This window comes from Lontra canadensis, unplaced genomic scaffold, assembly GCF_010015895.1.
Source record: "Lontra canadensis isolate GAN:19392208 unplaced genomic scaffold, GSC_riverotter_1.0 scaffold45, whole genome shotgun sequence".
NCBI classification, from domain to species: domain Eukaryota; kingdom Metazoa; phylum Chordata; class Mammalia; order Carnivora; family Mustelidae; genus Lontra; species Lontra canadensis.
The window spans coordinates 8238428-8255789 of record NW_022631039.1 but is presented as its reverse complement, the minus strand read 5'-3'; the positions used below and the strand labels follow the sequence as shown (position 1 = coordinate 8255789).

The following is a 17362-nucleotide window of genomic DNA, read 5'->3' as shown; positions in this document are numbered from 1 at the left end:
TTACCCCTCCCCCTCCTTGGAGCCGCCGTAGTCGCTTCAAGAGGGCGGAAACGGGCTCAGGGACCCGGCGAACCAATAGCGGCCCCGAGACGCGTCGGAAGTGGCTAATCAGAACCCGCCGGGGGGGTGGAGACTCCTGCGCCGGAGTGAGGCGACAGAAGGGAGGGGGCTAGAATGGAGCGCCCGCCAACGGCCGACGCTCCAGGCCGGCCCGCCCCCCGCAGCCGCATCCAATCGCAATGCTGAGGTCTGGAGATGGAGCCAATCAGGTCTAACCAGGAGACGGGGACGCCAGCGCTCTCCTAGAAGGGATAGAGGCCGAGCGACCGCAAACCGGGGCTCCAGGTTTTCTTCCAACGGAGACCAATCGCAAGGCAGATACAGGCGACTGACTGTCACAAAGGCCAGTTAGATCCTCCGGAGGGAACTTGGCCCGGCCTCTTCTCTGAGGGACGGCTGTACCTACCAATAGTATGGGCGAGAAGGCGGTCCCTTCGCCTAGGAGGAGGCGGGTGAGCTAGAACTTTGAGACTGAGGTAAAGAATGTGAGCTCTGCGCACCGGCACGGCTGGGAACAGTGCAGGGGCTGGAGTGGCGCGTGCGAGCGGGAACTGTTAGGGAGCGAGTCCGCTTTGAGGACGCGAGGGAGGCACGGGGATGCGGGGCTGGAGCCAGCCGATGCCTGAGGCCAGTGCGCAGGTGGTCTTTGCATCCGAAGGGACCGTGGCGACCACTCCGGCCGTGGAGGCTGAGGCCCTGCGGCGGTGTCCGGAGCCCCGGCGGACCGGGGGGCTTACCAGAGACCGGAGATGCGCAGCTCAATCCTGGAGGAAGGGTTGCGGGAGACCGGAGAGCCTCCAGAGCTGCCGCCCGACCCCGCAGAGCGCGCCTGGGCGGGAATTGTGATGACAACCCCAGGGCGGACGGGGGGAGCATAGTCCAGAAGGGACCGTGACCTCCAGAAGAAGCCCTCCGTTTTACAAATGAGGAAACTGAGGCGGAGGGAGGTCGATGGGTTGGCAAGAGCAAACCGCAAGTTACCGCTTGCTCTAGAAGCCCAATTTCCCACCGGTTTCCTAGCAGCTTCTTCGGTGGGCTTTTTCTATCCGCACCCTCTTCTTTGCCTCCTGAGCTGCAATGGAGAGATAGAAGGGGACCCAGACACCGGAGGAAGCCGACGATCCTTCTTCTGTCTGCTGAGAGATCTTAGCATCTTCTTAGGATACAGTCAGAGTTGCCTGACCGCAAACCACTGAGAGTTTCTTATAAATCACATCTCAAATGTTGACATTCCTAAACATTTATTGAATGATTAAAATTCCATCTCCGGTGTCTCAAAACTAGTTGTTTACTAGTCCCCATGAATAAGGGAGTTCGGGTGGCTGACAATTAGCTAGCGCAATAAAGTCTGTAATGCTAGGCAGCGGAGGGCTGGTTTTCCAGGACTGGATTGCTTCAAGTTCCTGGAAGATCCGGTTACTCCTTGAATTTATTGGTGTAGATCCTTTGGTCCTACCTGGACAGACACACCCCCCAACTTCTGCTGTTTCTCATACGTGGCACCCCCTCCCCCGTAAGACTACATTAAAAGCTTAGACTGTGGGAGATACCCCAAGTTTCAGAGTAATTCTAGCCCTTTCTTCCACCTTGATAGGTTGTCCTTCACACATGCCTTGATGTTACTGTCCCAGGAAACATGCTTTGAGTGTGTTTTTACAAGACTAAAGAGTTCGTGCTGAATTATCCCCACTTTCATCTTAAGACTCTAAGAGAGTCTAGCAGGGTCACTGTTCCCCCTCAGCTGTCAAACTGAGTTGATACTTTTTTGTTTGTTTTTTTTTTTGAGTTTATACTCTTGGGCTACAAATCCCTGGAGGCCCTGGCCTACTGAGGTAGGAAGAACTCACCAGTGTTTCCCTACGGAGCTAAGTTAATGCTAAAAGGGCCTCAAGTGGAGGGACCGCAGAACTACTCCCCAAAAGGAAAGGCCTCATCTACCAGTAGTTCACACTTTCTCTCTCCTGTAAAATGCATATCCTATGAGCCACTGAGGGGCCTAACACTGAGCTAGAACCCAGGAGCTGTCTAAGAGAAAAATCCCGGGCCAGGTTGGGGAAAATAGGTCACAGTGGCTGGGCAGTGAGGTCACAGAGAGGTTTGTCTTCCCAGACTCCATGGGGGAGGGGTCTAGGAGGCAGAGGGGCCTCAGAGGTCCCCCAAGCCCGGGCGGGGGACATGGTGTGGGAAAGGCAGCAGGGACGGGGGCCAGGGAGCTGACTACGGGGGGCCTAGGGGCACGGAGAGATGAGGGCAAGAGCAGGGAGGGGGCAGTCAGGATGGTGAGGAGAAGCCGGAGGCGAAAGCTGCAAAAAGTCACCGGGCTGTGCGGACGGGAGGAGGGGCTCCGGGTGAGGGGGGACCGAGCCAAGGGAAGGACAAGAAGATGGCAGCCAGAGATCGGGGGAGGGGTTCTTTGGAGTCAGTAGACCAAGGAACATGGCAGACAGGGAAGGGTGACCCACGGACCTAGAGAGAGAGATGGGAGGATTTGAGAACACAGAGCTGGAAGACAGAGCTGTGAGCCCCCAAGAAAGTAGCTAATGAAAGACAGGCTGAGAGAAGGCAGCAAAAGAGGCCTGACTCTCATGGAACCCCTGTGCTCCCCATTCTCCTTGGGTAGGTGAAGCGGAGCTGCCCTTCATGTGGCCCAGAGCCTGGGGGTGAAGAGAAGAAGGGGAGAGGGAACCCTATTTCTGTTCAGCTGTTACCCCCAGAGCTGGTGAGTCCTCCATAGGGAGGTATTAAAGAATAAAGGGCAGGGGGCCAGACCACCGAGGGACCCCACTGATCCTGCTTCCTCCCTCCTGCCCCCCCCCAGGTGGAGCATATCATCTCATTCCTCCCAGTCAGAGATGTAGTCGCTCTGGGCCAGACCTGCCACTACTTCCACGAAGTTTGCGACGCTGAGGGCGTGTGGAGACGCATCTGTCGCAGGCTCAGTCCTCGCCTACGAGAGCAGGGTTCTGGGGTCCGGCCCTGGAAGAGAGCTGCCATTCTTAACTGTACACCTCCCGCAGAGACCCCCATTGTCTTTGCCTCTGTCCTACCTTATTCTGGGGTCCCTCTTCCACAGAGTTGCCTCCGCATTCCTGCCCAAACTTCCGGGGCCTCTCTCTCTGGAAGAACCCATTAGATTCAAACATATGCTATCAGCGCTACAAGCTTCTAGCCCCACCTTCTGAGGGACCCCCATTACTAGCATCCCTGACAAACCTCCCTCCATAGTCAAACTCTCTTCCAAATCTTACCCTGGACACCACCTCCACCCCCCAAACCTGGAGTTTTCCCTCTTCTAAACCAGGGTTCCTCAGCCTTGTCACCGTTGACATTTGGGGGCCAAATAGTTATTTGGAGTGAGGGCCTGTCCTGTGCATTTCACATGATTGTCAGTATCCCTGGCCTCCTCCCACTAGATGCCAGGAGCAAACCTCCCCCTAGAAGTGACAACCAGTGTTCCCTGAGGGACAGAGTCACTCCAGGCTGAGAAACATGCTCTAAACCATTCCCAGGGGGCCCCTATCCAAGTACTTGATTTCACACACTGGAGATGGAGATCCAGATCTGATCCAGATAGCAGATCCGGAGCCTGGGCGGGGTTACTGGCCTTTCTGGATCATTCTTTTTCACTCCTCCTCCTCCTGCTTTTCTATGTGTTGTTTTCCCTTCGATGTCTCTGATGCAAGGTTGGCCTGAAGAAGCGCTCCAAAGCATGTGTAGTGCCCTGGGCTGAGGGGAGCAGAGAACTCAAGTTCAGGCATAGGGAATTATTAAAGATATGCTCTGAGCTTTCCAGTGTCCTTTGGAAGGGGTCTGTTCCCCAGTCTTAGGTCTGGGAGCTGCTAACTACCACGCTGCCTGAGAAATCTAGTCCGCTCTAGCTCTGATTCCTCTCCATTGTGCCATTCTGACCCCTTGAAACTTCCATCTCTTTCCTTCCTCCAGACACGAAGGGCCTGTACTTCCAGGCATTCGGGGGCCGCCGCCGCTGTCTCAGCAAGAGTGTAGCCCCCCTGCTAGCCCACGGCTACCGCCGCTTCTTGCCCACCAAGGACCACGTCTTCATTCTTGACTACGCGGGGACCCTCTTCTTCCTCAAAAATGCCCTGGTCTCCTCTACCCTTGGCCAGATCCAGTGGAAGCGAGCCTGCCGCTATGTTGTGTTGTGTCGCGGAGCCAAGGATGTGAGTAGCAGAGCCCACCCCTCCCAAGGGGACCCGGGGACCACACCAGCCCTGAGGTCTTCTCCTCAGGACAGCCGCCCTCCTGTCCCAGGAACTGAGAAACAAGCCCTTGTTTCCCAGCCCTGAACCCCAAGTACCTCATCTCTCACCCCATTGGGTGGTGAGAGGCTCCCGTTGGCCCAGCCTCATTCCATTCCAAGGCCTAGATCCCAGACACCTGCATCTCTTCCTACAGTTTGCCTCGGACCCAAGATGTGACACGGTTTACCGTAAATACCTCTATGTATTGGCCACTCGGGAGCAGCCAGGCATGGTGGGCACAACGGGCAGCCGGGCCTGTGACTGTGTCGAGGTCTATCTGCAGTCCAGTGGGCAGCGTGTCTTCAAGATGACTTTCCACCACTCCATGAGCTTCAAACAGATTGTGCTGGTCGGTCAGGAGACGCAGCGGGCTCTGCTGCTTCTCACAGGTGTGGCCCAGAGCAGTGGTTTGCAAACTGCTCTCTACAGATTCTTCGGGTCCTGAGGCAGGGGCAGAGGAGGCCTCTCACATGGGTTTCTGCAAGCCACCTCATCCTGCTCTCAAATCCAAGAGCTTTGCTTTTTGTCTGCCTCCTAGTCTAAGATGCTGTGTGTTTCATTTGAATAAAGGGTGCTGTGGGGAAAAAAAAAAAAAAAAAAGGTTGGAAACCACAATTCTAGCCAGGCAGGGCCCCAAGTTCCCAGCATCATTCTTCCTAACACTCCAGTTGGATTCTGCCAACTCTCACTGCTAGGTGTTCTCTCCACTCATCTTTTACGCTCAAGGACTTGCCTGATTTATTTTGGGTGGTAAAGGGCTAGAGTCTGGACAACTCAGGGTCACTCTTCCCTTATTCCATTTCTACCCTTTTTCTTCCAGCCCCATTCTAGGACAGTAAATGTTTCATCTGTATGCTTTAGAGAGTCTTCTGGGAACTTAATGTGGATATTGGGGGGTCCCCTCCCCCCCATAATTGTCTGCCTCTCCCCCATCTCCCAGAGGAAGGAAAGATCTACTCTTTGGTAGTGAACGAAACCCAGCTGGACCAGCCGCGCTCCTACACTGTCCAGCTGGCCCTGAGGAAGGTGTCCCGTTGCCTGCCTCACCTTCGTGTGGCCTGCATGGCTTCCAACCAGAGCAGTACTCTCTACATCACGGGTAAGAACCACCTTCCTTCTTCTCCAGACCCTGGTCTTAAACAGACCTTCCAGATACGAACAGCTCCCCCTGATGCTTACTCCGGCTCTGTGATGAACCCTTTTGGCATCCTAGTGAAAAGATGAGTTAGGTTCCCAGATATCATAACTGTTACATTGCCAGTGGGAGTGAGACACCCCAGATCTTGTAGCTTTTATCCCAGGTAGGGCCTTATCTCTAGGAAACAGGTGCCCAAAGCTGCTAAGCTGAGGGCTCCTGACCCCCCAGACCAGGGGGGAGTGTATTTTGAGGTGCATACCCCAGGGGTGTATCGTGATCTCTTTGGGACCCTTCAAGCCTTTGACCCCCTGGACCAGCAGATGCCGCTTGCTCTCTCACTGCCTGCCAAGGTAGGAGCCTGGAGGGATGGGGCAGACCAGGGGGCGGGCAGAGGGGGGTTGTGTTAGGGTTTAAAAAGTGCCAGAGGTCTGAAATGTGAGCAGGGATCAAATGATTGCTCAGGGAGGGACAGGGGACCCAGAGAGAGGGGCGAGGCAGTGGGCAAGGCCAAAAGAAGGCAGCTAGAATTGGCAGGTTAGCAGCTGGGAGATTCTAGAGCTCAGGGTTCCCCTGGAGGGAACTGAATAGCCCCCTCCTTTTTCTGCTTTACTTCCTAGATCCTATTTTGTGCTCTTGGCTACAATCACCTTGGCCTGGTGGATGAATTTGGCCGAATCTTCATGCAGGGAAATAACAGATACGGGCAGCTGGGGACAGGCGACAAAATGGACAGAGGGGAACCCACACAGGTGAGACTGTTTCTCCGTTACTGTCATCCTGACCCCCTTCCTCCAATTCCCTAACCCCTGGATCTCTCCACTTCTCCACTGTCTTTAGAATCCACTCCTACTCCCTGGGAAAGTTAAGCCACCCAGTATGTAATGCCCGTGGTACTACTGCTGGTGCATGACTTTCCCAGGGTTGGTACTGTGAGGTCCGTTCTGTGTGGTGCTTGCTGTAAATGCAATAACAATTTAGTGAAGCAGGGAAACCGGGCGGTGGGCTGGTCTAACCAGCAAAGGTGAGCTGTCGTCAGGGCCTGATGGGTCAGATCGGATTCGGGTGGGCACAGGGAGAGGCATTCTGTGTAATGGGGACTAGAACGCAGCTTGCACACACTTAAAGCAGACAGGGTGTTTCAGACATTGGTAGATAGGAGGCGGCGCAGGTGGGGGTGAGCCCAGAGAAGTATAGATTTGGGAAGGAGTCACCGCAGGTTCGGGAGCAGAAGGTAACCCCGCGATGACTGAGAACAGGAGGCCGTGGAATGAGAAGCCCACTGGGAGACTGTCGAGCCCCAGCAACACCTGAGACAAGAAGAGCCTGGGGCAGTGGGTACCTAAAAGAAAGGATCCCGGAGATGTTTTTGAAAGGAAAGGAACAGGCCCTAGAAACTGCTGAGATGTGAGAAGGCCCCGAGGACGAAAGAGGTTCTGGAGTGAGACCCCTTGAAGAAAGAAGGCATGCCTACAAACGTGGGAAGGGATGCTGGCTTGAGGAAAGAGAAACAGCGTGAATTTGGACTTTTTCTAAAATGGAAATGTCTCGCTGGCATTAGGGTCCACGCTGAAACAAGGCTGACATGGACAGGAATAGGGATAGAGGGGCAAATCCTGGGCAGGAGCCAATGTCCTAGGCAGAGGGAATGAAAAGGCTGTCTCTGACGCCAGATGGGCACATTCTCGGATGCCAAATCCCAGAAGCCGTGGGCTCAGAGAGTTTCAAACAGGAGGGAGTGACTCAGGCTGACAGATAATGCAGGAAAATACCTACTGACACGGAAAGATGGTCAGGCCATATTTTGCAGTGAAAAAAAAATTATTTTACATAATACAATGCCATTTTTGTTTAAAAAACATACAATTTGTACACACACACACACACACACACACACGCAGCGGTGAAGAAGAATATCCAGCAAGATGTTTGTAGTAGGTGGTAGGATTCCCAGTGATCTTTTTTGTTTTTCAGTAGGCTCCACACCAAGCATGGAACCCAATGAGGTACTCCGACTCACAATCCTTAAATCAGGACCTGAGCCCATATTAAGAGCCAGGCGCTTAACAGACTAAGCCACCCAGGCGCCCCTGGCCAGTGATTTTGTTTTTTAAGATGATTTTATTTTATTTATTTGACAGAAAGAAATCACAAGTAGGTAGAGAGGCAGGCAGAGAGAGAGGGGAAAGCAGGCTCACCACTGAGCAGAGAGCCCGATGTGGGGCTCCATCCCAGGACCCTGAGATCACCTGAGCCAAAGGCAGAGGCTTAACCTACTGAGTCACCCAGGCGCCCCTGGCCAGTGATTTTTTTTTTCTTTAAATAAACTACAATGTAATAATTTTTATTTTTACAAAAGCAATAAATTTATTATTCTTCCCATTCCAAACAAACAAACAAACAAAAAAACCTTTACCTTTCAATTCCGCCAGCTCCCCAGTCTGTGTTGGCCAGTGATTTTTTTTTTTTTAAGATTTTATTTGTTTGTCAGAGAGAGAGAGAGAGAGAGAGAGCGCACAGGCAGACAGAGCGTCAGAGGGAGAAGCAGGCTTCCTGCGGAGCAAGGAGCCCGATGCGGGACTCGATCCCAAGACGCTTGGATCATGACCTGAGCCGAAGGCAGCCGCTTAACCAACTGAGCCACCCAGGCGTCCCTGGCCAGTGATTTTTAATTTACTCTTTGCTCACCAATATTTTATAACTTTTCTATCCTGACCATAAATTACTTGCCTGTGTCTTCAAAATTAAAGCCCTCGTAATCTCAGGAGAAAGTGTGCGAGAGGCTCTGGGATTTGGCAGCTGGGAGGTCAAGTGCGTTTGGAGAGAACACGTCAGTAGCCTAGTAAGGAGAGAAGCCAGATCACAAGAAGGTGCAGGAAAGCCTGGCCGTGGTGAGAGCAGGAAGGGATCGACCTCAGACTGGTCACGTAACCAGTTCTGCTGCCTGAAAAGACAGGTTGGAAGCAGAGGAATAAGTGGAAGGAAAGTCCTTCCTGGGGGCTGGCCTGGAGGGAGGGAGGGAGTCTTTCAACTTTGGGAAGAGGAAGGATAGCCCTCCTCCTGGCGCTGGAAAGCAGGATGAAAGGCTGGGCTAGCACAGGCCTGGGGTGACAGTGAGGGAGCAGATAGCAGACCCTGGGCTCAGGTAAGTAGCCTGTTTTCTGGGAAGCAAAGATGAGGAACCGACGAAAGTGCTAGACCCCATGCAGTCCAACTGGGGCTTCAGGAGAACCAAGGAGGGAGAGATTGCTGTTGGTCTGCCTCCTGGCTGGGAGTGGGGTGGTGGGAGCTGGGGGACGCGGAGTCCCTTCCCTTTCCCCTCCTAGTTTCTCTAGATTCTTCCCTGAGCCTTCCTGTCCTGTCTGGGCCCCCAAATCCTTGGCGTTCCCACCTTAGGGATCCTGGCCCTGTGTCCTCAGGTGCATTATCTGCAACGCCCCATTGCCCTGTGGTGTGGCCTCAACCACTCCCTGGTGCTGAGCCAGGGCTCGGACTTCAGCAAGGAGCTTCTGGGCTGCGGCTGTGGCGCTGGAGGCCGCCTCCCTGGCTGGCCTAAGGGGAGTGCCTCCTTCGTGAAGCTCCACGTCAAGGTCAGAGCACTGTCAGACCAGCAGGCAACCAGGGAGGGCAGGAGCCATAGAGCTAGACTTCACACACGAACCCCGGGGGGCCCCATCGCCCCAGCACCACCTGCCTCCCTTCCGGGCCACACACCACAGCCCTGGGCCTCCTCCCTCAGCAGACCCTGCTAGCCCTCTCTGACCTCACACAACCTTGGGGCTCGGCCAGCCCTAGCTCACTTGCTGGCTCAGGGCTGGGTGGAGAGGGAGGAACACAACAGCTGGAACTTCCTGGGAGCCCCTCAGTAATGGCCCCACTGAGCCACGCCCCTTCTCTCCTCCAAGGTTCCTTTGTGTGCCTGTTCCCTCTGCTCTACCAGAGAGTGCCTCTACATGCTGTCCAGCCATGACATCGAGCACCACCCCACCTACCGGGACCTACCAGCCAGCAGGGTGGTGGGGACCCCCGAGCCCAGCCTGGGGCCCGGAGCATCCCAGGACCCTGGGGGGACAGCCCGGGCCTGTGAGGAGTACCTCAGCCAGATCCACAGTTGCCCCACGTTGCAGGATCGCATGGAAAAAATGAAGGAGATCGTGGGCTGGATGCCCTTGATGGCGGCACAGAAGGATTTCTTTTGGGAGGCCTTGGACATGCTGCAGAGGGCTGCTGCAGGGGTTGGCCCAGGTCCCCCAAACCCTGAGAGCTGACCCCTCCCCCTCCTAATCTCACCCTGGGAGGGAGAGTGCAGCCCTGGGCCAGGAGCTAAGGAGACACAGGGCGGTAGCGGTAAACACTGTATGTGCACATGGGGGGGAGGGGATTGCTCGACATGCCAGGGTGGACAGGAAGCTGTTTTGTAAAATGTTTGGGGGGCTGCCCAGGAGGGGCCCCCAATCTGACTATCATGGACAAGAGATTTGATGGACAAATAGAATAAAAGGCTGAAGTGAGGCCCGGTTTGGAGCCCTGGGGCTGGAGAGGAAAATGGGGCAGGGGATGGGGGCCCAACGCTTGGCTTGGTGGGTGACAGAGGACAGGAGCATGGCCGGGGTGGGCAGAGCAGAAGTGGCTCAGGCATTCAGGTGCTGCAGACCTGACGACCTATATCTTTTGGCTTGCTTTCCCCTCCCCCTCCCAAGACACCCCCCGCCACCCACCCCCCCGCCCTGGCTTCTGGACTTGGAAGTCCAACCCCCACCTTCTGGAACGATGCAGGCAACATATGCTACTCGGTTCTCTTAGTGGGATCCTCTGTCCCTCAGACTTGCTCCCATCCTGAGCAGGCCACTTGCTTCTGACCTGGCAGAGCATCCTACCCATTGCCCTTGGTCCCCGGGAAGTCAGTCATCTCTTCCCCTCCTCCGATTTACCTCCCGGGTTCAGTCTCATGTGTTGTCCCCGTCCCTTACGTTCTCCTCCGATGGAGGATGCTCCCTTCATCCGCCCGAATACCATGCCTCCCTAAGCCACTCCCCCACCTCCGAATACTGGGGAGAGAAAATAGGTGAGCAGAATTTTCTCCTTCGCGTAGTCTGGCCCGGGCATGGGGAGAAGACAGTAGAAATTCCGAAGTGGAAAATAAGCTGGAGCCAGGGGGTGGTCAGGAAGGGGGTGAGTGACTGGATGTGGGGGGGTCAAGGAAGGACGACCTGTGGGTGCCGAGGCGGCGGGCATGGGGAGGATCATGACGAGGGACCAGAGGCTGTGTTCGCAGGATGCTCGTGCACCGGGCAGAGTGGGCTTCCGGAGGATGGGACCCGATGCCTGCATTGTGGCTGAGGCTTGATGCTTCTTCTGCCCTTCACTGCTCGACCCCCTACTTGGGTCAATATTTATGTGTCCTGGACGTAGAGAGGCCCCTGGACTCACCACTGTCCCGACTAAACTCTCCCTGTCCCGCCTTCCCCACCGCCCGCCCCGCTGGCCAGTCCCCACGCCCACACACCCGAGGCTGCCTCATCTGGCCCTGATTATCCTGCCGCTGCCGCTGCCGCTGTTCAACTCAGCGGCCGTCACTGCCTCGAGGACCCCAGCACCTCTCCCCCTGGCCATGCTGCCTGCTGCCACAGCCTCCCTCTTGGGGCCCCTCCTCACTGCCTGGGCCCTGCTACCTTTCGCCCAGGGCCAGACCCCCAACTATACCAGGTAGGTCTCGGCACCTTCCAGATAGCTTGAGTGAGCTGCAAAAGCCCTGATTCCTGGGGGTTTTGCCTGTGGATCCTATGGATTCTTTTACTCACACACCACCCGCCCCCAGATCTCCCACAGCCCCAGCTTCCCCCCAGCCCCCAAGTTCTCTCTCCCTACTGCAAGACCACGATCATCTGTGAGTCACTACTGTCCCCCCCAACCCATTCCTCCACCCTTTGTCCCCTGTCCTCTAAGTCTCCCCACCCACCCAGACCCTTGGCCCCCCTCCGTGGAACCTGAGAGCGCCAAGACTCTGAACTTGCCTGGTAGATGGACATCTGGATTCCAGGAGGGAATCAGAGGTGGTGGGGGGAGAGGGGAGAGCGAGTGGGAGACCTGGGAGTCAGATACTCAAGTACTTAGCAGGAACAGGAGCAGGGCAAAGGTTGGGAGCTGGGAAATCTGGTCTCCAGGTTCAACGTGAGGGCCATAGCCGCGGCTCCTCATCTCTCCGCCCCCCTCCCCCCCATGGCCTCGTGGCTGTGTCCACATCTGGAAGTAGTTAGGCGGCTCCTGGCCCCAACTGCCAGGCAGGGCGGGGGTGGGGGGGAGAGTGAGGAACAGCCTGGGGAGGATTCCGGGAATTCCTGTTGGGTTGGGGGTGGGGATTGGGGGGTGTTGGAAAGAGAGCAAAGTTGCTGGCCCCACTTGTTCTTAATCCTCTCAATCCCGGTGGCTGGCTGAGGCTGCCCCAGATCCCCTAGGCCCTTCTCCTCCATCCTCCTGGCGTCCCTCCCTGCACCACCAGCCCCCCCGCCCCGCTCCATCCTCATTACCCTATCCGTCCCAAGCTCCCCTCCATTCATGGCTGACCCCTCTTCTGTTCTCCAGACCCGTGTTCCTGTGTGGAGGGGATGTGACCGGGGAGTCAGGTTACGTGGCAAGTGAGGGTTTCCCCAACCTCTACCCCCCCAATAAGGAGTGCATCTGGACAATAACGGTGAGGAGGTCCTTCTGATCACTACCCCCTTGAAGTCTTGCAGGCCTGACTGCTAAGGGAACCCGTCTGCCGGCCCCCTCCGGTACTCGAACCACCACTTCTCCCAGGTCCAAGCCCTGTCCCCTCCGGTCACTGAGGGCAGCAGTGCCCACAGTAACACGTGGCAAAGCGTCCTCACACCTTCCTTAACTCAGGGCCTGCTCCCCAACTCCTAACTCCATTCTCGACCCTCCACTCTCTCTGTGTCCTTAGTTCTTGTCCCTGCCTAAGCCACAAGCTAGGGCAGAGCCACGGCCCTCTGCTCTGCACCCTGATGGGGTCCCTTCCTGCTCAGGCCCAGTTTCTGTATGAAATGCAGGTACCCTCCGCCTGGGTTGTGTGTGCCCTGACTTTGCAGGTCCTCTTCCCTGTCCTGCCTTCAGGTCCCTGAGGGCCAGACTGTGTCCCTTTCCTTCCGAGTCTTCGACTTGGAGCAGCACTCGGCCTGCCGTTACGATGCTCTGGAGGTCTTTGCCGGGTCTGGAACCTCGGGCCAGCGGCTTGGACGCTTCTGCGGGACCTTCCGGCCTGCGCCCTTAGTCGCCCCCGGCAACCAGGTGACCCTGAGGATGACGGCGGACGAGGGCACGGGAGGACGAGGTTTCCTGCTTTGGTACAGCGGGAGGGCCACCTCAGGCACTGGTGAGACCTCCCTCACCTCCGCCTTCCCCCTCTCCTGGCCCCGCCCCCGGCGCAGGCCCCGCCCCCAGCCTTAACCTCCACCCGGCGCCAAACCCGGCGCCCGAGAGCCTAGGGCACCCATTACCTCCCTTACCCTTTTTCCTCACTAACTGCCCCTTCAGTCCCTCCTCCCCGTCTTCTCTCCCCCCTCCCGCTCCCACCCACCCCCTCTTCCAGGCCCCCCCCCAGGCGCGAGGCGGAAATGGGTCACCGACCCGCGGGTGGAATGGGCGGCCTGGGGTTACTGGGACGGTGAGTAACTGCCCGCCCCCGTCCGCAATCGGGCTCCCTCAGACGGGCGTGAGGGGGCACCCCCGGGCTGGGGAACTAGGTTCCCCCAACCCGGAGCCCCCTACACCCAGCCCGGGGCTCCCGATTGCGGTCCCATCACCCCCTCCTGGCAGCATAAGTCTCCCCTAAAATGTTTAAGGCAGAGACCTCCCCAAAGAGGTCTCTGGGCTGTGCCCCAATTTGAGGGCACCCTCACAACGTGAGGACTCCCGAGCCTGCAAAGGGGACTTTTCCGCCGGACCGGGGAGATGGGATCTCCCAGGGGAAGAGGAATGATGTGGCCGCGGGGCAGGGGGAGGGGAGAGAAGGGACCGTGTCCAGCCAATGCCTCCTCCCCCTTCCACCGCCTGCCTGGGGGCCCGACTCCCCCAAGCCCTTCTCTTCCAGGCCCCCTCTCTGCTAACCAACCCCCTCTTTCCTACCCCTCTTCTCGTCCCCTCATGCTGGGACCCAGATGTCCGAGCTTCCAGCACAGTCTTCCAGCCTAGAGCTCTCTCCGAGCTGACCGAGGGTCTCCACCGCCTCCCACCCCCAATCCTTTCTCCCCTCCCCAGAGCACCAATTTTGCGGGGGGCGGCTGGAGAAGGCCCAGGGAACCCTGACCACGCCCAACTGGCCCGAGTCCGATTACCCCCCGGGCATCAGCTGTTCCTGGCACATCATCGCGCCCCCGGACCAGGTACCGACCCCCTGCCCGGGCCGCCCTCGGGGACCCAGGCGCCATTCTGCAGCATGCAGCCAGCAAAGATTTACTGACCATCTGCTGGGTCCCGACCACTGAGCTCGCGCTGGTAGGGAGCAAAAACAGACCCAGAACTGCTTGCACTCAAACAAAAAGTGTAAAATCACACCTGTGACAAGTCTTACGAGAGCGAGGTACACGACGCTGATCCATAAACGGGGTTGTGTGTGTATGTGGTGACGCTGGAGGTGGAGGCTGGGTCTTGTTCCCTGAGCGCGAGCCAGGACTAGACGGTGCCCGAGACGGAAGACGCCGCTGAAGGGTTCCCCTGGGCGTGTGACCCTCCGAGCGGTGGTGTGAATGCTTTAACGGGGGGGGGGGGGGGGGGGGGGGTCCGGGGGACCCGGGAGGAGGGAGAGGAGGTGCCGCGAGCTTCTGGGCTTCCGGGGTCCAGCCGCGCAGCTTCCTCTCTCCCCGGGGACAGGTGATCTCGCTGACCTTCGGGAAGTTTGACCTGGAGCCCGACACCTACTGCCGCTATGACTCAGTCAGCGTGTTCAACGGAGCAGTGAGCGATGACTCCAAGAGGCTGGGGAAGTTCTGCGGCGACACGGCCCCGGGGTGAGGGGATGGCCCCGGGTGGTTGGTGGGTCCTAGCGTCTCCACCTTTCTAGGGAAGGGACTGGGGGGTGGGGGGGGAGACCAGGCTTAGCTGAAGAGGCGGGATCTGAACCCGTGAGCCCCAAACGGGTGGGCGGAGCTAGTAGGCGACCAGGCAAGAGACCCGGATCGGCACCAGGACGGGTCCACCAATCAATCGAGAGGCGAGTAGGTCCTGCGAAGGCTGGAAGCTGGTACAGCCAACCCAGGGCAGAGATGACAAAGGCCCGCCTGACGCCCCCTCCTCCGTGCCCCGACACCCGCAGTACCATCTCTTCTGAAGGGAACGAGCTCCTCGTCCAGTTCGTCTCTGACCTCAGTGTCACAGCAGATGGTTTCTCGGCCTCCTACAAGACCCTGCCGCGAGGTGCCGAAGGGCAGTCCCGGAGCCCGGGGGAGGATGCCCGGTCGGGTACCTCACTCCCCAAGCCCAGACCCCCACCTGCAGAGAAACCAAAGGCCTCATCTGAGGCCCAGGCAACTCCGGGGGGCCCCGGTAAGTCTGCGAAGGGGGAGGAAGGGGACGCAGACTGAAGAGAGCCGTTTCAAAGACCTCCTTTCTGAACTCATTCATTCATTCATTCATTCATACATCACTCACTGGTGCCTCCTCCTCACTGATGTCTGGTACTGGGTGCTGGGCCCCAGTGCAGTCCAGAACTCTGAATGAATTCAAATCAATGAGGCCGTTATGAGGGAAGTGGCCCTTCCTACCTGCTGGGTGGGTCCCCCTCCACAAACAGCACCCCCTCTCCTTCCTAGACGTGCCTGCTGTGTCCTGCCCAAAGCAGTGCCGACGGACAGGTACCCTGCAGAGCAACTTCTGTTCCAGCAGCCTGGGTAAGAAGCCCCACCTGCCAGCAGCTCTAACCTCCCCTCCTGTACTCAGAGTACCCCCTCCTGGCTCCAGCCCTGGACTGGCCTCCTGTCGCCTCACCTCTCACCCCCACTCTCCCACAGTGGTGACCGCAACAGTGAAGTCCATGGTTCGGGGCCCAGGAGAGGGCCTCACTGTCACTGTCAGTCTCATTGGTGCTTACAAAACCGGAGGCCTGGACCTGCCCTCTCCACTCACTGACACCCCCCTGAAGTTTTATGTGCCCTGCAAGCAGTGCCCCCCCATGAAGAAAGGTAACGGATGTGGCAAAATGGGGAAGAGGACATAGCCTTATGAAAATGATAGAATCTGAAGGACTCTGACAAGGAGGTAGGTACATCTTACAAGGTCTCAATAACACGCTCTCGACCCCTCCCTCTCCTCCCCCAGGAGCCAGTTATCTGATCATGGGCCAGGTGGACGAGAACAGAGGTCCTGTCCTTCCTGCAGACAGTTTCGTGGTTCTCTACCGGTCCAACCAGGACCAGATCCTCACCAACCTCAGCAAGAGGAAGTGCCCCTCCCAGCCTGTTCGGGCTGCTGGGTCCCAGGCCTAAAACCCAGGCTACCATCCGGAGCCCTAAAGACTCCTTTCTTATCCAAATAAATGTTTCTTGATGGAGGAAGGGGTCACATCTCCATTTCTGTAGTCTGGGGGCCCATCTAGGAGATGTCGTTCATGCGTTAAACTCAACAGACTCAACAGACTGTTTACTATCCTGAATAATCTTTTAAGAACGTAAGACCTTGTCACTTTTTGCTCAAAACTCTCCCTTATTCTAGGGGGTGCCTGGGGGTGGCTCAGTGGGTTAAAGCCTCTACCTTCGGCTTGGGTCAGGTCATGATCCCAGGGTCCTGCGATGGAGCCCCGCATTGCATAGGGCTCTCTGCTCAGCAGGGAGCCTGCTTCCTCCACTCTCTCTGCCTGCCTCTCTGCCTACCTGTGATCTCTCTCTGTCAAATAAATAAATTAAATATTAAAAAAAATTTTTAAGTAAAAATTAAAAAATAAACCCTCTCCCTTATTCTCAACACACACACACACAGCCAGACACACACCACAGAGGTGTCGGATATGTTAATTAGCTTGATTGTGGTGATCTTTTCACAATGTATACATATTTTTTAAAGATTTTCTTTGGGGAAAGAGAACACAAGCATGGGGAGGCACACAGAGAGAGAGGGACAAGCAAACCGTGCCCCCCAAGTGGGGAGCCTGATCCTAGGCTCGATCCCAGGAGCCTGAGATCACGACCTGAGCTGAAATCAAACACTTAACCAACTGAGCCACCCAGGTGCCCCTCAAGTTGTACACCTTAAACAATTTTTTTATGTCTAAGATATCTCAATAAAGCTGTTAAGAAAAAGAAATGAGGAAAACCTCTTCCATAGTTTTCCATCAGTCTCAGAATAAAATCTGAAGTCCTACTGCAGACTCTGAGGCTCTAGGTGATCTGCATCCAACCCTCCCACCTCCTGTCATCTCTCACTGCTGTCTCCCTGGCAACCGGTCTTCTAGTCTCAGTGGCTCCTTGACCATTTCCAGTACCTTTCCGCTTCCGGGCTTTGCCTTAGCTATCCCCTCTACCCAGAATGCTCTCCACTGATTTCTCATGGCTCGCTTCCTAACTTCCATCAGATCTCAGCTCAAAGTTTCTTCCTAGTCACTCCTTTGTTCATTTCAAATGGCGGGCACTTTGGAATGAACCAGAAAACAAAGTCTCTGCTCTTGTAGGGAGGAAAAGTACATTCTACTGGAGCAGATAAAATAAAAAGCAGATAAAATAATCAAGTGAAGCTACGCTATCAAGAAAACAAAAGCCTAAGAGGATAAAGGGATTTCTACATTTGTTGGGGAGCTTTGGGATAAGATGAACTTTGTTTTTGCTCTACTGCTAACCAGTCGTGGGGCCTGGGGTGAGATCCTTCACCTTGGGATGATGCCAGTGGCAGGGCTGGTAAATCCTACTTCCTTTATGCAAAT

The 17362-nt window shown here is 56.4% G+C and overlaps 2 protein-coding genes across 5 annotated transcripts; both read left to right on the top strand.

Annotated features, from left to right (window-relative positions):
• The first annotated feature begins 18 nt into the window (after positions 1-18).
• On the top strand, positions 19-9969 carry FBXO24 (F-box protein 24). 4 transcript variants are annotated; one of them, XM_032872550.1, is made up of 10 exons: positions 19-512; positions 2681-2779; positions 2879-3062; positions 4003-4241; positions 4477-4711; positions 5263-5421; positions 5689-5810; positions 6078-6209; positions 8877-9047; positions 9363-9969. In XM_032872550.1, the coding sequence occupies exons 1-10, from the start codon at positions 474-476 to the stop codon at positions 9723-9725; spliced, it is 1743 nt and encodes a 580-aa protein (XP_032728441.1). In that variant the 5' UTR covers positions 19-473; the 3' UTR covers positions 9726-9969. The 4 variants fall into 4 exon arrangements, with proteins under 4 accessions (XP_032728441.1, XP_032728440.1, XP_032728439.1 ...); XM_032872549.1 differs by lacking the exon at positions 19-512 and adding an exon at positions 1924-2339; XM_032872548.1 differs by lacking the exon at positions 19-512 and adding an exon at positions 1925-2408 and having other exon boundaries at positions 5758-5810.
• Positions 9970-10988: 1019 nt separating this feature from the next.
• Positions 10989-16001, top strand: PCOLCE (procollagen C-endopeptidase enhancer). Its single transcript, XM_032872552.1, has 9 exons — positions 10989-11163; positions 12040-12148; positions 12571-12829; positions 13714-13838; positions 14326-14462; positions 14768-14997; positions 15264-15341; positions 15462-15632; positions 15769-16001. Exons 1-9 carry the CDS (start codon positions 11069-11071, stop codon positions 15933-15935), a joined length of 1371 nt encoding a protein of 456 aa, XP_032728443.1. The 5' UTR covers positions 10989-11068; the 3' UTR covers positions 15936-16001.
• The last annotated feature ends 1361 nt before the right edge of the window (positions 16002-17362 follow it).